The sequence below is a fragment of the Gopherus flavomarginatus genome, chromosome 21 (genome assembly GCF_025201925.1).
Source record: "Gopherus flavomarginatus isolate rGopFla2 chromosome 21, rGopFla2.mat.asm, whole genome shotgun sequence".
Taxonomy (NCBI): domain Eukaryota; kingdom Metazoa; phylum Chordata; order Testudines; family Testudinidae; genus Gopherus; species Gopherus flavomarginatus.
The window spans coordinates 19,235,180-19,258,680 of NC_066637.1; the positions used below are offsets into that span (position 1 = coordinate 19,235,180).

The 23,501-nt window shown below is 53.0% G+C and overlaps 1 protein-coding gene across 5 annotated transcripts in view; it reads right to left on the reverse strand.

The window, feature by feature from the left end:
* The window catches only part of EPHA8 (EPH receptor A8), a 125,279-nt gene that overhangs the window by 65,437 nt on the left and 36,341 nt on the right, over positions 1-23,501 (reverse strand). For 3 of the 5 annotated variants that reach the window (XM_050931190.1, XM_050931189.1, XM_050931193.1), the window contains exon 3: positions 6,374-7,037. In XM_050931190.1, coding sequence (XP_050787147.1) covers positions 6,374-7,037 — 664 coding nt within the window. Of the gene's footprint in view, positions 1-6,373; positions 7,038-15,691; positions 16,418-22,595; positions 22,991-23,501 lie in introns of those variants that run through there. The other 2 variants (XM_050931191.1, XM_050931192.1) reach the window with 2 other exon arrangements.

A 23,501-nucleotide genomic window follows, 5' to 3' on the forward strand; every position in this document is an offset into this window, starting at 1 on the left:
ATCTAAGATTCGCATGCTGGATACGTGCAGAGTTCATTTTTCATAGTGAAAAGGGCCTTTCTGGAAAGATTTATAACCTGAATGGATCTGTTGAAATTGGGAATTAGCCGTTTTAATTGTCAGGCGGACAAGAGCAAGATTCCAGTGGCTGGCACCCCAACGATTTTTCATTCTCTGCCACTGGGCCGAGATGATATAAATCACTCTGCGGAGGCCTAATCATCTTTCTATAAATATCAAGGAAATTCCGTTTTGGCTGGGAGAAGATATGAAAGACGAGATCCTTTGCCTTTACAGCAGTGTTTAAAATGTGATTCTGGATTAATTTCCTTTTTGCCTTTCACAGGCAGATGCCTTATTTGTCAAAGCTAAAGCTGTTTGAAGAGTGGAGTGCTTCTCCCCACCCCCATTTTTCTAAGTACCTGCCACAGTGACGGAAGCCAGGTCCAGAAAACGGATCATGGCCAAAGATTCCTGAGCCTGTCAGTACTGGGGGATGGGAGGCTGGAGCAGCAGAGCTGGGGACCGATGAACCCAAGCCCAGGTGTGGGATGAGGCAGATGGGCACCCAGCTTGCTACTTCATACGCATCATTCCCTCCTACCCTCCGCAGTCATCTTTTGGGGTCCCTTTAGCCTGGGCCTCAGCCCAGACTTGGCCTTCTGTCTCTCGAGTCATTCATGTTAATCTGGCCTGTTTGCTGCAGGCACCTCTGTACGCTGCTGACAGCCGCCAAGACCCACATCTGCCCTCTCATTGGAGGGAATCACCGAATGCCTCTTGCTGCAGCATACCCACCCTGCCCCAGTGAAGTCAATGGGAGCTTTACCATGGCCGGCAGCGGGGGCCTGATCCATGCCAGCAGGGTACTATGTTCTTCCCCTCCCACAGGGCCCTGAGGCTGCAGCCCCTGCTCTCCCCGGGTTCGTCCCTGGGGAAGGAGCCAGTTTTTAGTGCAACTGTCCCACCCCACTTCTCCTTCGTGTTGAAAATAATTCAGAGCCAGAAACTTGTCTGACACCAATGGGGTGTTCAGCAAGAGCCAGAGGTGAGGCCTGCAGCCCTCAGCACCAGTCCCTGCGGCAGAGGAAAACCAACTCTGCCAGTGTCCCATGGAGTGGGTTCCTCCAGCAGGGTGATGTGATCTGGTCACTCCCCTCCATGGCACCCCACCTGCCACTTCGAGGCTGAGCACTGCTCTGCCCTCCACCGCCATCCTCCTTTGGCGTTGTCCCCTCCCCGCCCCTTCCACTCCGCCACTGCTCCAGCTTGGCTCCCTCTCTGGCCCATCGCACACGCTACCACTACTCTGGGCTGGTCCCCCAGCCCTTCCTCGTTATCCCTCCGCAGCAGGGGTGTTTGTACAGTGAGGGGCTGAGGGTCATTGAACAAAACTGTAAACCCTGCATACGATGGAAACCACTTTAAACCAGCGCCCCTAGTTCCAGCCCCGCTGCTCTGTAGTGTGCCGCTGCCAGAGAATCCAGCCAACTGTGTAGACATTCAAGTATCAGAGGGGTACTGTCACCCCACTTCTCCTTCGTGTTGAAAATAATTCAGAGCCAGAGCCTTGTCTGACACCAATGGGGTGTTCGGCAAGAGCCAGAGGTGAGGCCAGCATCGCACGTCGGTGTTTGGAAAGTGCCCAGCATGCAGTGGGCGCTGGTGCTAACACTAATTAACATTCATCATGATGATGATGGGTCAGCTCCTAAGAGAGAAACATCCAACAGCAGAACTTCCTCCCTGGCCAGCAGGGTCGGGATGGAATTCGGACCCTGGACGGTGGTAGTGGAAGAGCACAGCTGAGCTGCGGACAAAAGCACTGAATTCTGTTCCTTTGATATGTGTGAACAGAGCCTAGGTTCAGACTCTGGGGGCTTCAATGGAGTTGGCCCAGCAGAAAGCCTGGCACAGGGTTTTTTGAATCCCCAACGTGTAATGCATTTCAGCAAAGAACGATTCATTCTGCAACATAGTCATCACGATTCAGTATTGCCCTGGTTAAAGCATGTCAGCCTGCTCCAGGCAGCCACGAGCGACGAATCAGCGCAAACAGCTCACAGGCTGAACAGAATCCGTCCACGATGTTTAGCGAATAAAATCGACATTGGGATCATTCTCGTTTTGTATATAACTCTGCCGCACAGACTAAACCCAGACACTCCCTGCCTGGAAGAACTTAATGGGCTCCCGACCGATCTGCTAACTGAAAAAGGGGTCAGCTTTTCCTAAAGAACAGCTCATCTACCTCTGCACCTGCAGTGAGGCAGAGACAGCCCGGGGTAGGAGAAGTGGAGAGTGCTGTCAATTCCTGTTCATGAGAGCAGCCTGCAAGAAAGAGCTTCCCTTTCCCTCTGAGCTCTCCAGGGACCGCGAAGGGAGCCATAAAGACAGTGCAGAACTAATACCCGGCTCTGACATCTATGGATGTGACATGTTTATAACCTTGACACACGAAGCTAGAAACCGCGTCAGCTCTAATTAAGTGCTCCGAGACCCAGTCTACATGTAGATTCACAACCCTGGGAGATGTAGCACAACAGACCTAAGCCCTGGTGTGGACACTCCTCGGTCAATGGAAGAATTCTGCCATCAGCCCAGTTACTGCCTCTTGTGGGGATGGATTCCCACCACCCCAGAAAGCCCCCTTCCATAGCTGCAGCAAGTGTCTCCACTGCAGTGCTGCACTGACACCATGGAGGAGAGGACGGAGGGTCCAGGAGTCCATCTGTTCTTCTAATGGATTTCTCCCTGGGAATCAGCCAAGGGAGAGCGAGTCTTGCTGAGGCTGGCACCAAGAATTACATCCAGCCACAGAGTGAACTACTGTTAGCTAATGCAGACACCAATGCTGGCCTCTGCATACACTGTTGTGGCTCTCTGTACCTCCAAGCAGCACCTTGGAGCCCCCATATTCACCCCTGTCACATAATTATGATGCATTTCATACAGAGAAGGCCAGGTAAGATATCATATGAAAGGTCATGATCTGCTGAAACCTACTGTTCTGTCCAAATATGTATAGCACCAGTGTGTACGCAGTTATGAGATTTTGCTGTATGGTTATTACTGACATATGCTGTAAGTTTGAGAGTCTCTACTATTAGGAGGTGAACCACTCCCAGGAGGGTGTCAAGTGGCCATTAATCAGGGAGGTGTAATTGAGGGGTTTGCAATTCAATGACACTGGGGCAAGCACCACACAATGGGGACTGCTCAGCTCAATGACTCAGCTGCACAAGACCACTGGGGGGATTTCTCAACCCTGCGATTCAGCAAAGCCCACCAGGGCATGTCTGTGCTAGGATTTTCCAGGCACATGGTCTGAGGGTATAAAATGAAGGACAGGGGCATCATGCCTTTGCCTAGCTCCTTCTCCACCTACGCTGGAAGCAACAAGAAAACTGGAAAGACAAAGACTTCAACTGAGGAGACTGGTCCAGGCTCAAGGGAGAAGCTAGTGTATTAAGAACTGTAACATCCAGGGGGTGAGCAAACTGCTTGATCTAAATACTATCCAGTGTAACAAGGTTTAAGACTTGGACTGTGCACTTACCTTTTATTTTCTTTGGTAACTAGCTCTGACCTTTTATGCCTCCCACTTACACTCACTCAAATAGATCTTTCTGTAGTTGCTAAACCTGTTTTCTATTTTACCCAAAACAGTATGTTTGGTTGAAGTGCTTGGGAAATCTCAGCTCAGTTACAAAGGCTGGTGCGTGTCCTCTCCACACTGAGGGAGGAGCGGACTGGGTAATAAACCTACACTGGCCTGGGGAGCAAGGCTAGGGAGCTGGGGAAACCGGCTGGTGCCTTTCCCTGTGTGATTTGTGACTGGCTCAGGGAGCGTTCGTGCAATCTAGCTGGGTGTGGGGCTCCACACACTGTTGTGCTGAGTGATCACAGCAGCTGGAGGGGTTTGTTGGCTGTCACTCGCAAAGCATTGTGAGAGACAACCCAGGCTGGAGAGCTAAGGGGGCACTGCAGTACCCCAGTTCCAGGTTGTACCCCAGGGATCCCATCACAGCTGTATCCGCTCAAACACACAGCATACATGTGGCAGCTCACCACACAGCACTGCAGGGTACATGGCAGACATGAGGCCAGAGGAGGCAAGAAACTTGGAGGACACAATCACAGCTTTCCTCTAGGCTTGCTGCAGGAAGCATGGACCAGCCACTACTCGGGTTCAGCTGTAGAGCCCCAGGGGGCTACTCCAGTCATGCCATGTGTGTAGTCGAGGAGAGTCACAAGGCAGCTGCATAGAAGAGCAGCCCACAGATTTAGGGGGAAAGGGAGGGTCTACTGACTCTAATCTCTTTGCTTTGCCAAGATAAATACAGATTTGTTACTGCTATTGCCTGGCAGAGGTCTGTCTCAGGGCCCGGCACCTGGGGTGGAGGATCTGACACTGGAACTGCACAATGGACTTCCGATAAGAACAGCAGGGTTAGTTACAAATTACCTAGCCAAAAGTGACCTTCAGCCTTATCCTCCCCCACCCTCCCACCCCTTTACACACGCCGTGGCACTAGAAATCCTTCGCGAGTAGCAATAACTGCCCCGAGACACCCACGGAAGGGTTAAGCCAACGATCACATGTATCCCAGGATAACACAAACTTCAAAAACAGACTCCAATGATAATCTGCAAAACTGGAATTAATTTGCAAACTGGACACCATCAAATTAGGCCTGAATAAAGACTGGGAGTGGATGGATCACTACAAAATCTAATTTCCCCCTGCTGCTACTCACTCCTTCTTGTCAACTGTTTGAAATGGGCCACCCTGATTGCATTGGCCTCATTAGCACTACAAAAGTAATTTTTCCTACCTTGGTATTCACCCCTTCTTGTCACCTGTTGAGAATAGCCCACTTCCACCTTAATTGAATTGGTTTGTTATCACTGACCCCCACTTGGTAAGGCAACTCCCATCTTTTCACGTGCTGTGTATTTATACCTGCTACTGTATTTTTCACTCCATGCATCCAATGAAGTGGGTTTTTAGCCCACAAAAACTTATGCCCAAATAAATGTGTTAGTCTCTAAGGTGCCACAAGGACTCCTTGTTGTTTTTACAAAAAATCAAAGACACCAGGAGAGGTGGAATTTAGGAAATTAGCTCTTATTCTGCCTATTCTCCCAACTCTGCAGTACTCTGGGCTCCCCAGGACAGATAATGGTTTCAACAGAGCCTGGGTCTTTTCCAATGTGACTTTGAAAGTTCTAATCTTGCGTCAAGTCTTGTAAGAGGAACAACACCATTTGCCTGGCCCCTAAATTCAAACAAAGCCCAGCGTCCCTGTTTGCCGAGTCGAAGCTCTGCTCCTCTAAAAACCTTGCATGAAGGAACCAAAAGCAAACAAACCTGCAGAGAGGGGTCTCCTGGGGAGCCCAGCGCGTGGAGTTCTGTACACACACGGCCCCATGCCAGCCACACAGCCGGCTACACGACTACTGCTGGCTCACCAGAGCTCCTTATCACAGTTTATACAGTTGGCAGCCTGAACCCCTTCCAGGGGAGGGGGGGCTCTTAGGGAAGTCTCCTCTACACCCCTGGGGGTTGCAGTGGCAGCTCTTGTTGGTGATGGGATTAAGGCGATAACCTTGTTTTATACATCTCAGCATCTCTCTTTTGTTCACTTTGCTGTCAACTCCCTGCCAAAGAGAAGTGAGAGATGCAGCGCTTAGGTGTGCAGGAGGGGGGTCTCTTCTCTACGGCTGTGAGCTGCTACCAGCGAGTGCACCGAGCAGTTCTCAGCCGCTAGAGGGACACGCCTGGCACAAAGTAGTAGCTTTCTACAAAGCAGGTTTCCTTGCTTGTGTCACCAATAACACTGACGGGGATAACCCCCTCCAGCTTTCCGACCCGCTCACACACTCAGCCTTTCACACGGCTGGTTCGCTTTTAGGGCTTTTCTCAGCTCGGAGAGGAATACAGACCAGAATGTTTCACTTCTGTTTGGTCTGTTTCCAGCCAATGTCACTGTCGTGCTCCTGTGCCCTAGCACAGTGCTGCAATGTCTGGATTGCAAATGCTCCAGGGTAGGGTGACCAGATGTCCTGATTTTATAGGGACAGTCCTGATATTTGAGGCTGTTTCTTATATAGGCTCCTATTACCCTCCACCCCCTGTCCCAATTTTTCACATTTGCTGTCTGGTCACCCCACTGCAGGGGAATGTCGATTTGTTAATAAAAGACCAAAATAAAATCCCCCCCTTATCCACTGGAATTTATATGAATGTTCACGGGACCATTTCTGCTGTGAGAAGTCATTGTGCAACCCCTATATTCTAAGGCCCATTCTGACCTGTTGGTATCTTTGCCCCCTTTGAGAGCTAATCCGTAGGTAAAGAGAGACTTACCCACACAGGAATCCCTCTGCTCTTGGTAGCCAGCGCTGCACACACATTTCCCAATGGGCACCAGCCATTCCCCCTCCGCACTGCAGTACATTTTGGGGGTGTCTCTCTCCTGAGAGTGCCTCACACACTCGCCCCGCACCTCCACCAAGGAGGAGGAGTCCGCCCCGGTCACCACCTCGGAGAAGGACGCCAGGTTCCTGACCATTGCGGGGCACTTCTTGTAGTATACCCGGATGGAGACGATGGCAATGCAGGCCCCTATGTCCTGGAAAGCCAGGTAAAAGCCCCGCTTGCTCAGGGGTCCCACGCCCCGCACCTCGGTGTTCAGCTTGAGCTGCCTGACCCCCAGGTCTACGCTGGTGAAGCTCTCGTCGGCTGCTATGGTATCGATCTTCACAAACTGGCTCTCCCGGGTGCTGGTGCCCAGGTCCCGGTCGGACTCCAGGTAGTAGAGATTGAACGTCTCCTTGCAGGTGCCCAGCACCCCTGGCATACTGTTACAGTCCCGCAGGGTGAACTTGATCTCAGCATAAACCCGACGGGCACCATCCCGCTGGACCCAATTGCTGCGCAGCCAGTTGTTCTGGTTCGGGGTCATGACATTACAGACCTGGTAGGTGTGGATAGGGCTGAAAAATTCATCCATTTCGTTGATCGAATCCCACTGTGGGACAGAGGGAGAGAGGTTAGTACGAACACGTATGTCAGCCATTTACTGATACCAGCCCTCAGACGGGAGCAGAGGTGTGAATGTGAACATGCACTTCATCCCCGCTCAACAGGATGGTCATAACTGCAGCTGGTTGAATTATCTGTTCTGAATAAAGCAGATTATGAATTTAGGGGGGAACTTTGCTGGGCTATGGGATTTAGGTGCACAAGCCCCATTTAAAACCGCTGGGATTTGTGCTCCTAAATCCCTTGAGTGCTTCTGACAAATCCCCCTTTCCCTGAGCCTTTTTGCTATTTGCCAACTGTTGGCGAACCCACCCCGATTTCCATGGGCATGTTCCCTGTTTGTGAGGATTCGCCAGAGTTCCTGGGAGCAGATCTCAGGTTCTGGGAAGCTCACAAACTGTCCACTGCAGCTGGACACGGTTATTAACGGCATGTGCTTAGTCCCTTCAGTTCCAGCTTCTGCTCCCTGACTGGATGAAAAACAGTTTAAAGAGGTGACTGTTGAATGACAAACAACAAAGAGCAAAAAAATGAGCAACGCACGAGCTACCTTTCCTGCAGCGTTCTGTGACATTGGGGCTGGAAAGTGAATTCTTGCATCGATTAGCCAAGTTCCCCTTCCTGCCAACACACCCGTCCCAGCTTCCTTCCTGTCCCTGGCACCGGGAGCTGGCACATGAGGCCTCTGGCTAATCTCCTACCCTGTCTTTTCTCCTCCCTAACGAGAGCACATTGCAGGTTGCTTTTTTTGGAGGGGGTTCCAGAAATCAGCCAGAGCCAGCAGAAGGGGCCAGGTCCTGGCTTAAAACAAAGGTTTGAGCTCCAAGAAATCTGTAGTAATAATCCCTGCTCAAGCCTCCCTCTCAGAGATTTGTGTGCTGTGCCTAGACTGAGGGGCCCTAGACTGAGGGGCAGCACAAGATGTCCTGCTGGCATCTAGCAAACACTGCGGCTGCAATGTGACAGCCTGACCGGAGAGGTGCCTTGGGGCTCTCCCGTATCTTCCTTGCACACTGCTCCTTGGGTGGCTGCCCCAACCAGTGATCCCCCCAGACTCAGCCATCAGCCCTGCTCTGAATACAGCCGAGAACTTCACCAGCGTAGACCTGGGGGTCAGGCAGCTCAAGCTCAACACCGAGGTGCGGGGCACATGACCGCCTGGTCCAGGGCTCCTCCAAACTTACCAGGTCTCCTGCTTTGCCACCTCCCTCTCTTGTCCTCCTCCTCTCTCTCTCCTTCCACCCAGACTACCCCATTCTTCTGCCTTCCCTGGTCTTGAGCCCTAGTCCCTCTCCCCAGCCCAGAGACATCCCAGCGCAAGCCACGGTGCCACTCACGCAGAAGCCCCACAGAGTGCAGCAGTGGGGCCCAGCCAATGGGCTGAAGGGCCTGTCATAAACAGATAGCTAAGGGTTAATGTCTCTTTCACCTGAAAAAAAAGTAACCTGAAACACCTGACCAGAGGACCAATCAGGAAACCAGACTTTTTCAGGTCTGGGTGGAGAGAAGTTTGTGTGTGAGTCCTTTGTTCTTGGTCTTGAATCTGTCCCTCTCGGCTTTGGGAAGGATTTTTCTGTTTCCTGCTTTCTAATCTTCTGTTTCCAAGTTGTAAGTACAAATATAGTAAGGCAGTAAGGTTTCTATTGTTTTCTTTTGTATTTACCTGGGTATAGTTGCTGGAGTGCTTTGAATTGTATTCTTTTTGAATAAGGCTGTTTATTCATATTTCTTTTAAGCAAATGACCCTGTATTTGTCACCTTAATACAGAGAGACCATTTTTTATGTATTTTTCTTTCTTTTTACATAAAGCTTTCTTTTTAAGACCTGTTGGAGTTTTTCTTTAGGGGGGAACTCCAGGGAATTGAGTCTCTGCTCACCAGGGAATTGGTGGGAGGAAGAAGTCAGGGGGAAAGCTGTGTGTGTTAGATTTACTAGCCTGACTTTGCATTCCCTCTGGGTGAGGGGGGAAGAGAGATTAGCTCTCGGTACTTCTGTTTTCCAAGGCTGGAAACGGGGAGGGTGGAATCCCTCTGTTTAGATTCACGGAGCTTGCTTCTGTGCATCTCTCCAGGGACACCTGGAGGGGGGAAGGGAAAAGGTTTATTTCCCTTTGTTGTGAGACTCAAGGGATTTGGGTCTTGGGGTCCCCGGGGAAGGTTTGGGGGGACCAGAGTGCCCAAAAACACTCTAATTTTTTGGGTGGTGGCAGCTTTACCAGGTCCAAGTTAGTAACTAAGCTTGGAGGTTTTCATGCTAACCCCCATATTTTGGACGCTAAGGTCCAAATCTGGGACTAGGTTTATGATAGGGCCCAATCCCCCAAAGGGAGGGATCCCCTGTGTTTGTGTGGGGAAGGGTGGGAGGGCAGGAGGGAACCAGAAGCTTTGTAGCAGAGACTCATTTGAATGTGGAAAGGGCTCAGACCCTGCTGGGAGAGGGCTGGAGCTCTGGAATGATGCTGCCCCTGCCCCAGACACCGTACTAGTCCCTTGCATGACCCACCAGAGCGTGACATGCAGCATGACATTGGGGGCAGGCCCCTGGCCCTTGCTCACGCCTTGCCTGCTATGGGAGGCCTGGACTCTGTCAGGACACTGGGGCATCTGGCAGATCTGCCCGAGTGCCACCCACACATGGGACTGGGGCTGAAGGTGGGAGCCTGGCAATTGGTTTTCCTGCTCTGCATATCTCCACCGCGGCTGTGATTGGCCATGGTAGGGCAGTGTCGGCAGCAGAGATAACCAATCTTGTCAGGAGCTCTGCAAGAACACGAAAATAGACCCATTGCTCTGCTCTAACTGGACACAAACCTTGTTTCCCATTCTAGTGATGAACCACAGTTCATTACAGACACAAAGCCAACAACGGCTGAGAGAGAGCATGGGCCTGATTCCCACTGTGCTCACACCAGCGTAATCCCACTGACGTTACACCCGCATACATGAGAGATGCACTGCACTGCAAACATGAGGGAATGGCAGGCCAACGGCTCATGCAGTGTCACGCTGCTTGGCAAGGGACCCCTCTGCACACTGCATCCTGCATTGCTCACGCAGCGACATGCTGCACAAGGGCTAGGAATGACCCTTGGGCTTTACTACTACAACACGCCCCCACCCTGTGTTTCAGCAGTGGCGTTTGAACCAGGACCTTCAGATCCATAACAGAGACCTCGGCTACTAAAGTCAAAGGAGTACTAGAGTAGCAGAAGTAGTAGGCTGTTATCCTGTACGTGGAGGGGCCACTCGAGAGCAATATGACACACATGGTGCAAGCATGTTTCACAAGCAAAGATCTTTCAGATCTGAACCAAGCCCTTAGAAATGACACTTGAAATGTTTCAGAATCTGACCCTAAATTCATGTGCGCCTCCCCTGGCCTGCAAGGCCTCTGCCACCAATCACTTCAGCTCAATCTCTTTCCTTTAAACCAGACACCAAGCACATCGAAATGGCCTTGATCCTGTCACCCCCAGATGCTGGAAGCAGCTGCACGGGCCCTGCTTTTCCAGGCTGCAGGACATGCTGGTTCCCGGAAGTGCAGAGCCACTTACAGCTGAGAACTCTTGGCTCTGCTCTGCCAAACCCCATAATATGCAGTCTGGATCCTGTCGCACTGGCTCCTTCTGCAGCGCATCACGTGAGCACGTGGTTAGCAGGGATGAAATGACATTGGGATTGTTTCAAATCCATGAAACTATGAGCCCATAGTTCACGCTTCCTACTGCCTCTAACTCCAGCAAAAACAAACCTCCTTCCTGGCAGAAATTTTGTATCTCTAGTCTCCTGCTAGAGGAGAACCTCTTTGCATCTTACAAGGTTGAAGGTGGATTGGACCTGCCATTTAGGAGACCTGCAACTTGCAAAATGCACTCACTTCTGGAAAAGTCTCCAAACTTTCTATTGCTGTCCCAGAGCTCAGACCTGCCTGAAAAAGAGAGGAACTCCCTGTATGTTGCATTCATTAGGCCTCAAGGAAAATGAGTTCAAAGGGGATATTGACATATGCTGGTGCATAATTGAAAAGTTAGTCATTCGCTCTGGAAAAATGAACTTCTGCTTACTATAAAAATCACCTCCAAAATTAGATAGCTACATTGAGGCATCTTGTGCATCCACCCCACAGACACCACGTGACAGGCATGTTAGCAGTGTGCTCAGGATGGCATTCAGAAAGGCCTCGTGTCAGCTCGGTAGGACCATTTTCCGACCCTAGCACTGTGCAGGACCAGACAATGGGTATGTCTACCCAGCAGTTTACGGGCTGATTGTAAAACAGGGAGCTATACCCTGCCAGCTTTCATCTACCTACCTAGGTAACCAGGTAGCAGTGAAGAGGTGCAGGTTAGCTGCCCCCGTACAAGCTCATCAGCTTGCTAGCCTGCGCAGGATCCATGCCAGCACACCTTCACTGCTATTGTTACCCAGGCTAGATTAATGCCAGCTCTGGTATGCCTACCTGTACTGCAATCCGTGTAAAGTGCAGTCGACATACCCACTGGGTGCAGGACTCCTGCAGAGTTCATAACCCCTGCCGCTGGCTACCCCGAATTGTAGGGATTCCATCTCCAGCACACTTGGGGACTGTGACGAACTGGGAATGTTCTTAATGTTTTCTCTGAATACTGTCTTGGTGCCTCAGTGTCCCCATGGCAGTTCTTAAGTATCTGGCAGAGCAAAGGGCCAGTGCACCTAAATGCCTGGCACTCTGTCTCCTAGCAACTGATGGCCTGGGTCCCTCCTCTGTAAAGGAGCCAGTTGAAGGTGTTGGAGACAAAGAGATCAGGTGACCTCCTGGCCCGGGAAAGGAACAGAGCAGAGGAGGAGGGGCTGGAGAGGTTGTTAGTCTGGAGCTGGCTGGGGACAAGGAGTGAAGCGCAGACCTGGGGGTCTGGCTCACTGCCCCCCAGAATGGACCCGGCCAAGGGGTCCGGTTTGCTGTCTCTACAAGCTCTGTTTTAGACCCTGTTCCTGTCATCGAATAAACCTCTGTTTTACTGGCTGGCTGAGAGTCACATCTGACTGCAAAGTGGGGGTGCAGGACCCTGTGGCTTCCCCAGGACCCCACCTGGGCGGACTCGCTGTGGGAAGCGCACGGAGGGGCAGAGGATGCTGAATGCTCCAAGGAGAGACCCAGGAGGTGAAGCCGTGTGAGCTTCTTGCCCTGAACAAGTCTGCACCAAGGGAGAGGAGGCTCTCCAAAGTCCTGCCTGGCTTTGTGGGGAGCTGTTCCAGAGCATCGCCTGGGGACTCCGTGACAAGTGCAGTCGACATACCCACTGGGTGCAGGACTCCTGCAGAGTTCATAACCCCTGCTGCTGGCTACCCCGAATTGTAGGGATTCCATCTTCAGCACACTTGGGGACTTGGAGTGAAACTTAACAAACAAGCATCGGACAGCTGAGCAGCCTGGCTTTGTCTTCACTGCAGGGTTTACCTGAGTTATCTGCATTTGAGTTAGGCCAGCTCCAGTGAGAGCGGTCACACTGTGAAATGACACTGGAGCTGCACAGAGCGATTGGGTCAGCAGCCAATGAGCATTAGCCTGCACCCCCAGCCAGGGCAGCCAACTCGAGGTCTGGCTTGTCTACCCTGCACCACAGTGCAGGCCACGGGAATTGCAGAGCGCCCCAAAATGGTGCAGTTTAGCTGCCCCGTGTGGACCTAGCTCCATTAGCACAGTCCTGTTTGCTAAGGTGAACTAGGTACCTTTTAGTTTGTGCCAGCAGCATCCACACAGGACAGTTCGAGTGCAATGCTCTGGGGCGTGTGGCAGTTCACATCCCCCCTAGGCTGCACTGTGGCACAGTATAAGCAGCCTCAAAGGTGCAACACGCTAAAGTGAAGGGTTTGTGTGTGGACGGGAGACAGGACAGAGCCGACACTCAGGTTAATTCTGCAGTGAAGACAAGGCCTCAGCAGGGTGTAACTAGAACTAGCAGGAGTTTGGAAATCCTCAAAGAAAAACGGAACCTCAATCTTCTCTCTGGCCTTTTGCCCCAGGCACCACGTTCACTTCCCATTGCTCGATGGCTCACAAAGCCAGCCCGTGATTACAGCCCCTCCGCCATCATCCTGGTCCAAGACTCTGATGGCCTCATTCACTGATGCAATAGCTCCCAAGCCAATGCTCCAGACTGGCCAGCTGAAATTCTTCACATCCGCCATGAACACATGGAAAACAGCCCCCGAGCCCCGCAGCTAGGGAGGCCCCTTCCCGATACCCTGGGGAAGAGTGAGGGGTCGTGTCACTGCACCAGATCAGGCTGTTGTTATTCACATGAACATAAATGCCTTGGTAGAGTAACAATGTGGGGTTCTCTCTCTGGGGTAGGAAAAGGGCCGAGTTAAGGTTGGTAAGTGAACGTTTCCAGCCTCTGTTTGCCCCAACCCTGCCAGCCCTGTCCAGGGCCCTGTCCTACCAAAGCAATAAGAAGAGTCAGCAAACCCAGTGGGCCCAGGGTGGAGCTGAGGGGACAGGAGCCAGGACATGCACCGTGCAGTGATTCCAGGCACTGTGTACAGGCCAGCACAGCACTGGAAAGCGCAGCATGTTACGCTACAGCACAACACAACACAGCACTGGAGAGTGTGGCACATCACACAATACAGGAGAGTGTGGCACATCACATTGCAACACAACACAATACAGCACTGGAGAGTGTGGCACTTCACACTGCAACACAACACCACACTGGAGGGTTTGGCACATCACACTGTAACACAACACAGCACTGGAGAATGTGGCACATCACACAACACAGGAGAGTGTGGCACATCACATTGCAACACAACACAACACAGCACTGGAGAATGTGGCACATCACAATACAGCACAACAGGGCACTCCTGCAATCTCAGCCTTTTCATTCTCAAGCATGTCCCCTCACTGGAGTGAGTGGAAAGCCGTTCTCCATCTTGCTGGGAAATGTGTGGGGGAGGATGTTAAAGCCATTGTCGCAATTAATTGGGCACAAATGACACCAACATCTTTTTTCTGTCTTTTCCCTGCTGAGCCCATTGAGACATTAACTGCAATTGTGTGCTGGAAAAGGTTCCTGCCCACCCTACTGTCAGTGCCATGAGGTGCAGCACCAGGATGGCTCACCAGATAGCGCGTGAGCTCTCTGCTGCGATGTGTCACTGGGAGGGGGGCTCAGGGCAAGCAAAGAACAGGGCTCTCTGGGGAACGTGACAAGCCAGAGTCCAGCCCCTTCTCCACTGAACACTCATAGACTCACCAGGTCTATGGTTCCCAAAAGAACAATACACTGCCCCTAAGAGTCCTACCCTAGAACACAGCTTGTGCAGAACACACAGCACTGAGATATATTTATAATGAAAACACCGATCCAGGTTTTATCAAAGACCAGAGAGTGAAGTGAGAGAGAGTACAAATACTGGGAAGAAATGGCTACATATAAAATAAAATCATAACATGCTTCCTAGAAACTACACTTAACTCACAGGCTAACCCTGTCTCAGACACTTCTCTCATCCAAAGTTCTCCCCAGGGTTTTCACCCAAGCCTGGCTGAGATCCTTTTCTCATGAAGCAAACTTACTGTCCATTTCCTTACTCGGTGAAGGGTGCCTTCTTTGTTCCCTAAATACACTTGACAAAACCTCTGATGTGCCCCTCCAGATAGGGTAACGTCCCCCCATCGCTGCTTGCTTCCCTGTAACTTTTCTGTCTTTGAAGTTTTCACAACCTTTTGTTAGCATTTCGTTCAGATTGGTGGGTGGAGCCAGCCGTGACCCATGCAATACTTAATTCACATGTAAACAGCCAGCTAAAGAAACACTTGTTGTCTGATAGCAAACCTGGGGACCTGTCCCTAGGCACAGACCTTAAGAACATAATATTCAGCCTACGTACCTCACTACTTATAATAACCATACATGTGTCTTGCCATGATTTTGATGACCAGTGTGACACTGGCTTTCAGTTGACACCTCTCATGACACTTCTTGGATTGTGTACCAGACCCAGAAGATCCCTGTTACCCTCTGCACCCCCTCCCCACTGGCACTAAGAGTTTCCTGGGTCACACACATTCACCCTGCTCGTGCCATGCACGCTTGCTGCCCATGGCCGATGGCAAGGCCTCTCTACATTATTGCTGAGCACCTCTCGGGCCTGCTCAGTTGGGTGGCCACTACACTGGTGACTGAGGGTGATGCTGTTAGCCCAGTCTGACCCCTGGCTGGCCTCAACCCAAGGTCAAACCTGCAGGGGACCTTCCTGCTTTTCAGATGGTCTTTGCTTGCTCTTTGCCCCTGGCCCCCTGATAAGGCCACTTCTGTGGGGTCAGACCTTGCCCCACCTCCACAGGGCCTCTCCTGTGCTGCCTCTGCCCTCGGCACCAGGGCTTGGCTCTCAGAGCTACATGGCTCATTCTCTGTACTGAAGGCTGGCACTCACATGAGCTTGCCGGCCAGCAGGCCCATGACCTTCCCAGTCTGGCCTTCCCACACCTTGCTCTCTCCTCCCTTTGCAGGGGTCTAACGGCTCCTGAGCTGAGTTCTCACCCTTGACACACAGGCTGCTATCTGAAAGCGGAGGCAGGTCGGGGGCCTGGGACGTTTGTGGGGAGCAGCAGGCAGGGAGGCTGGGGTAGCAGAGCTCTTTGACTCTGACCTATCTTAGAACTGGAGTGCGAAGCAGCGACTGGGCTCTCCGTGATGTAAACAGGTTTCCTTTCTCAGGGCTCTGCTTACGTGCACCGCTTTGCCTCTGCGGCAGCCACCAGTGCGCCTGACTCAGTGTGCCACTCGCTTTGCTGCCTCTGAGCGCAGACTGCAAGGGGCTTCTCTGGCAAAGACTTCTCCAGCCTAACGTGTGGAGCCATGGAACGAGCACAGGCCTGGCTGCAGGCGGCACACACGGGAGCCAGCACCCGATAACAGTGCAGAGATCCTGACAGGTAACAATGAGTCAGTCGAGTCTTGCCTGTAACAGGCAGCGCAGACCCATCCTCTCTGGACTAGCCCTCCAGAGCCAGGGTCACTGGGAGGATCACACTGTAGCTCCAGCAAGGCCCAGAGCCCCTGGGAGGATTCACCAGGAGGGGTGGCAGGAGGGGTCCTGTGATCCTGGCCTCCATTCTAGGGTCTGAAACCACGGGAGCAGCGACAGACACAGAGCAAGGAAAACGTCAACGGAAAGCACGTCAGGACAGCCAAGCTCTGCTTCAGCATCACTTAGTGTAGGAAGATCCTAGCTCCTGGGCTAAGGATTCCTCCTGCCCCGACCCCAGCTCCGGGGCAGACGACTGAGATGCTACTGCTGTGCTCAGCCCTGCTTCCTGGGACCAGCCAGCAGCCTGTTCTTCTTCCCTGGCCTGGCAAGGCTGCCACAGCCCCACTGGGTGCGCAGACGCCGATTTTCCAATGTGCTGAGAGTTGCTCTGCCCCAGGCCCCACCCCAACTCCACCCGTCCAATTCCCCCCGCCTCTTCCTGCCCTCACCCCACCCCCACCTCTTCCCACTCCGTTTCACCCCCTCCCCCGAGCGCACCTCATCCTCACTCTTCCCCCCTCCCCCCACAAGCCTCCTGCATGCTGCAAAACAGCTGATTGCGGCAGGCAGGACGCACAGGGAGGGAGGAGGAGGCGCTGATCAGTGGGGCCAACCCGTGGGTGGGAGGCTCTGGGGGAGGGAGGAGGCGCTGATCAGTGGGACCGACCGGTGGGTGGGACGCTCTGGGGGAAGGAGGCGGCGCTGATCAGTGGGGACGACCGATGGATGGGAGACTCTGGGGGAAGGAGGAGGCGCTGATCAGTGGGGACGACCAGTGGGTGGGACGCTCTGGGGGAAGGAGGAGGCGCTGATCAGGGGGGCCGACCAGTGGATGGGAGGCTCTGGGGAAAGGAGGAGGTACTGATCAGTGGGGCCGACCAGTGGATGGGAGGCTCTGGGGGAGGGAGGAGGTGCTGATCAGTGGGGCTGACCAGTGGGTGGGACGCTCTGGGGGAAGGAGGCAGCGCTGATCAGTGGGGACGACCGGTGGATAGGAGACTCTGGGGGAAGGAAGCGGCGCTGATCAGTGGGGCTGACCAGTGGGTGGGAGACTCTGGGGGAAGGAGGAGACACTGATCAGTGGGGCTGACCAGTGGGTGGGAGGATCTGGGGGAGGGAGGGGGCGCTCCAGCCTGGAGTACCCACGGGGTCAGCACCTCTGCCTCGGTGCCTCATGTATCTCTCTGTGCCTTGGTTTTCCCCTCTGCGAAACCCTCCCCTGCCTGATGGCGAGGGCGGTGGTGTAGCTCCTCCACGGTTTGGTTTCCTAAGCACTTTGAGCTCCTCTGACGCAAGCTGCTAGAGAGCAGCCGGTCGTCACCATTATCCACTGTGCTGTGTAAATATGCCGGGCACAGGGTGTGGCTCCCCGGTCCCATCCTCCATCACGCCGAGCTGTTGGGGATGGGGGCAGGTACGACACTGGGCAGGTCAGTCGCTCCCTCTACTTACAATGGGCAAAACAGCCAGAGCCCAAACTCCCTTCACTATGAGAGTCACAGTGGGCGGGAACGGCTTTGTGCTGCATCTCTGCAGGTGCTGTGAGTGATCAGCACCACGAAGGGGGAAGCGCTCCGAGGCTCAGCATCTGGAAACACCAACTCATCAAACCCCAAGGACCTCACTGCATTCACAGGCTATTTAGATTGACAGCTCCTTGCGGCAGCTTTTTGTCCAGTTTGTGACGAACTGGGAAAGTTCTTAATGTTTTCTCTGAGTACTGTGTTGGTGCCTCAGTGTCCCCATGGCAGTTCTTAAGTATCTGGCAGAGCAAAGGGCCAGTGCACCTAAATGCCTGACACTCTGTCTCCTAGCAACTGATGGCCTGGGCCCCTCCTCTGCAAAGGTGCCAGCTGAAGGTGTTGGAGACAAAGGGATCAGGTGACCTCCTGGCCCGGGAAAGGGGCTGAGGAGAGAGGAGGGGCTGGGAGGGGTTGTTAGTCTGGAGCTGGCTGGGGTCAAGGGTGGAGGGCAGACCTGGGGGTCTGGCTCACTGCCCCCCAGAATGGACCCAGCCGAGGGGTCCGGTTCGCTGTATCTACAAGCTCTGTTTTAGACCCTGTTCCTGTCAGCGAATAAACCTCTGTGTTACTGGCTGGCTGAGTCACGTCTGACTGCAAAGTGGGGGTGCAGAACCCGGTGGCTTCCCCAGGACCCCGCTGGGGTGGACTCGCTGTGGGAAGCGCACGGAGGGGCAGAGGATGCTGAATGCTCCAAGGAGAGACCCAGGAGGTGAAGCCGTGTGAGCTTCTTGCCCTGAACAAGTCTGCTCCAAGGGAGAGGAGGCTCCCCAAAGTCCTGCCTCGCTTGGTGGGGAGCAGTTCCAGATCATCGCCCGGGGACTCCGTGACACCGTTTTCGTACACCATGCCAGCTGGGCCAAGACTCCAGTAATACATAGTAACAACAGAGGAGGGGCTGTCTCTCTGCTGAGGGGTCTGTTGGGCCCCAGACCAGACCTCCATGGGGAGGGGGGGATGTCCCACCACTTGAGATTCCCTGAGACTATTCCCTCCGGTCGGAGGGGTTCATCTGGAGAAGTCTTTCCCAAAGGCTACTGAGAGCTTGTCCAAACCAAGCATCTGAGCGCCTGGTAACGTCGACTGCTGGGAAGCTGGTGTCACTGATGAAAAGAACTATATCAAAGCTAGGCCCTTTCTTATTAACCCAGCATGTGTCCTGCCTGAAGAGGGCCTGGAGTGATCTCACATCAACCTGCGAATGTCACTAGATCCCTTAGCTCCTGGGCCACCAGCGTGGGACACACTCCCGTCCTGTGTGTGTGGAGATCCAGCACGCAGGGTCAGGCATTAGGCAACTCTGTGACTTTCAGGGTTTCTCTCATTTACTGCAATTACAGGGCCACATGGCTAGTTGCCCTTCCCGGGAGAGCCTGGCAGAGCTGATGCTGAGCGGGGGCCTGAGGAGAAGGGGATAAGGATCAGTTCAATAACGAGGGCGCTGGGCATGCACCTGGCCTCTCCAGCTGCGCTTGCCTTGGCCTGCTCCTGGCTGCCAGTTTGATGTGGCTTTTACTAAATGCAGCTCGGCCCCCATCACTGTGATAAGATCCCCTAGCGAGACGAAAATGAGGACATCATAATTAGCGCGGCGAGTGCGCGGCGGGGGGAGGGAGCGTGATTCAATCTGCATTCAGGGGCTCCTTTAATAGTTTAAATTAAAGTCAACACAAGTTATAAAGAAAGAAATACCAGATTATAAAAGGGAAAAGATGCAAACAGCAGATAGCTGTGCGGCTGAGCAAGGGCTCCGAAATCTCCCCAGGGCCTTTGCAGTGCAATGGAGAGGGACGAGGAGGAGGAGGGGAAGTCATACGGAATGAACACACAAGGAGAAAAGCCTGGCTCCATGAAAGGGCCTCAGCCTTGCTATTTTCCATGACAATCCCCCAAACGGCTCCCATTCCCTGGCTGTGCCAAGCCATGGGACCTCAGACCTACCCAGGCCTGGGATCCTGCCCACAGGGGACAGCCACGGAGCCTTTCACTGCTGGTCCTGCAGCACAGAGGAGCTGTCACTGCCCCCAGAAATGTCCTGAGCTCTTCCCCGAAGGGCACTGAGATGCGATTCCTTCCCAGGAGCCACCCAGCACTGTCAAGTGGAAGAGGAAAAAAAAACCTCACATTATTGTAGCAATAAAGCATTAAATGGGGTTTTTAATAGCGACAATCCCCATGAAATCAGTCACTGTGATGGCTAACAAGGGATTTGTTAGGCAATTAAATACCCTGAGCTCTACCTCAAGCTGTTAACTGCTGGTAGTGACCGGCATCCGGGGAATTAGCAGTAAGTGCTTTTATCTTGTTTAAATCTTTATTTTCAAAGGCTCCGCTCCTCCTGACGTACCCATTTTTAAATGAGTATTAGCTGCACTGTGGCTTGTTCTGTACTCCGCTCTCAATGCCAATATTCACACAGGCAGAGCCCTGACCTGCCGGAGAAACCCCTGGAAATCTCACAGCAGGCCAAGGGGGTTCCAGGCAGCACATTCCTGACCACAGTCGCCTGAGACTCTGCTGCACTTGCAGACCCATGGCTCAGGGGTCGCATCCGGAGGGGAGGGCCCCACCCCCATGTTCTGTGCTAGGCAGTTACATGTAATGCAGATGGGAGTTCCTGCATTCAAAGGCGGTCTGACAATGGCCACTGTCCTTGTAGGCCGCAAAGCATCTCCGTTCTACGCCCATGCCTTCCAGAGCTGTGAACTCTCCAAGCCAACAGCACCCAGGCTAGTGGAGGGGTTGGCCATGGGGTAGGGAGCGCCTCGCCAGTCATGTGATGGTACAAATGCCTTGCAGAAAAAAAGTCGGCCTGGCTCACTCCGATCCAAGAGCTTTTGCCATTGACTGGCTGTCTGGTGGGAGGGTTCAGGTCCCAATCGCTCACTGACTTTCCTGGCAGCGGGCTCGGGAGAGAGGCCAAGCCAGAAGTGGGAGAAGTCTGTGGCGAGGTAGTGAGCCAGACGCTCCCGCTGTCTGTGCTGTCACTGCTCCATTGATGCAGGAGATCAGCCCCCGGCCACCCGCTGGTGCTTCACCAGCAGGAAACTTTCATCAGTAACACTCAAACACTCTAGGCAGCTTCTCCTGTGGCGTGCATCTCAGCTGGTTGTTTAAGCAAATTTGGTGCAATTCCACTGCATACTTTTTGGATTATTCCAGAGTGAGGACAAGCTGGTTTTTTTGTTCATGGGCTGCGTTCAGAGCCCCCAAAAGCAGCCACACAGTTGAACTGAGAGTGACAGAGAGCGAGGCACCTGCCACTTACCAGGAAATCAGTCTGGAAAAAAACAAGCAGCAATTTCTTCTGAGCAACACACTGCAGGCAACTGACTGTTACCCAGACAGACGGGCAGACAGACAGACAGACGGAGAGATTACAAACTAGGCTCCGCAGCCAGATCTCCAATAGCGTCTGCGTTCACAGAGCAGTTGCCAGGATCCTCATTAGCAAGCAGATGACAATAACCAGGATATTTATCCAGGATCCAGGATCTCACACCACTTGTCAATCACTGAGTGACTGACCCTCACAATTAGCCCCTTGTGGGGCAGGTCTGTATTATGAGCCCTATTGTGCAGAGAGGAGAGATAAGGCATGAAAAGTTTGAGCATCTTGTCGAAGGCCACCTGGTGAATGGTAAAGCTGGGGATCTACCTTTCCCCCTGATCTCACTACTAGAGCAAGCTGCCCTTCAGTTCTCCCCAGACTGACGGGAGCAGGCAGCCAGCTCTTCTCAGAGCCAAGAGCCTTCACAAAGGCAAATGCATCCATGTTGGTGCACAGTGAGACTGCCCCGCCGTGTGTCCACGTGTGTGTGCGTCCAGGTGCGGGGCTGTGAGAGGGAGTGGGGTCAGGTGGGACCCTGGGACAGGTGATAAAAATGTTTTGGCTGCCATGACAGAGAGTGTCCCACATCAACCACAGACTGAGAGTTACACGAGAACCAGCACTGGCCACACTGGCAGTGCGAGAGAGGGTGACCCTTTGTTCACTAGTGAAGGGGCAGTTTTTCAGTCTGACTGGAGGCTTGCCTAAGGCTTCTGGAAGTATCTAGATCCCACCGGACATGCTTAGGGATTTAATACAGCTATTAGCATAATCTTGTATGACATCAACTTCTTTACATTGTCCTGTCCATACAAGTGGCTTGGTCCTTTCTATCCCCTGGGACTGAGCAGGGCAGGAGAGCGGAGGCTGCAGTGCCAGCTGCCAGAGGTCCTGGTGGAGGTGCAGGGGACACCACGAGGAAAGGCGGGGGGCTGCGCCATTGGTGCTCCAGGCGCTCCCTTTGTAATTAGCATTGCAGGAATCATTCAGCCTCTTCAGATACTCGATGTCTGAACAAAATCATTTCCTGTTTGACTTGGTAAATCAAAGGAGACGATACAATAATTATTATTAATATGTTGACTCATCTCATCAGCGTGTTAATTGGTCAGTAGAAAAGCAATTTGCAGAGCGGCTGATCAGGCTCTCTCTGATCCGACGGGTCACGTGCCATTAGGGCGCAGGGGAGGAGGGCACTGGGGCGCTTTGTGGCAGGGGCTGGCAAAGGGCAGGACGAGATGGGGGAAGCAGGGCTGTTTGACAACACTGAGAAGAGTTTAATTGTCAGCGTGAAGGGAATGGTTCCAGGGAGGGAGCTGCCCATGAATCTCTCGGGAGCGCTTTGAAGTTTTAATTGAGAGGAGTGGAAGCCTGCGGGGACAGGGCTGCCCCCACTGACCCTTCCTCCCCCTGCATTTGTCACTGAGATGGAGGGTGACCATCGGTGTAATTAAGCCCTGGCATGGCGATTACAGCCAATTACGCACCTGCTAATCACCCAGAGAGAGGAAACATTAAACCAGACCACAACACCTCCCGCTGGCCTGCCCATCACTGGGGTCAAAGGGCGCCCAGCCCGAGCACACTCAGGCAGCTGGGTTTGTGCTTCCAGGTCCTGGCACCTCTGCTCTGTGAGGCTCAGACAGAGCAACCCACCAGCGCCTCGTCTTACCTGTTGCAGCTGAAAGCGAGGGAGGAGGTCCCTTGAGGCTGCCAGCCCAAATCCAATCTAGGGCAGCGATGACTGAAAGTTATCACCATCTGCAGCTACAGCCTGCAAGGGGCCTCCTGGAAATATCGTTAGACTCTTGGTCCTGCTTCTAACAGATAACAGTCCGCATGAGAACACACACCATCCCCACTGGCGCTCGCTGGCCCATCCCAGCCTAGAGGCAGGCACTGTTTGCAGAAAGCAGTGATGGGGAAGCCAAAGCTGCCATGACACTAGACCACATTGAACAGCAAAGAAAAACAAAGCCCAGTTTTCACAACCCCTTGACTTCCCTCAGAAGATAATGAGCTTCCTGAAATTCGGCATCCCTCAGCTCATTCCTGGGTAGAATTTTCCTGGGAAGTCAGGTAAACATGACAGTGTTTTGAAGGGATGACATTTTAAAAAATGTACTTTTAAAAAAAAAAATTGCCTTTCCAGATTCATCAGAGTTTCAACCTGGCTGGGCCCAGAAGCTCTGGGTGTGTTTGGTTTCCTCTTGCTCAGGATAAACCAGCCACTGTTTTGGGGGGAGCATAAAAAGTAACAAGCCGTTTCAAACTGGGTAAAGCGCAAGGCATATAAACACGGTCTGGTCTAAGCTGCCTTTCCGAGCCAGTCTGCTGGGCTGAACCAGGACGTGGAGGATAGGAAAGCCATGGGAGATGCAGCAGGCCAGGAGGCCTGGAGGAGTCTGAACAGGTGCCCAGAGAAGTAGAGGTACATGGCACTAAGGAACTGCACTTCCAACAGGCAAATGCCATTGGTATCAGGCTGCCATGGTCCCCTGGGGCATCTCATGGAGCTTCCGCCTTGTAATTAGGCAGAACCTGATAGATGATGCTAGTTTGGGGTTATCCATCCCCT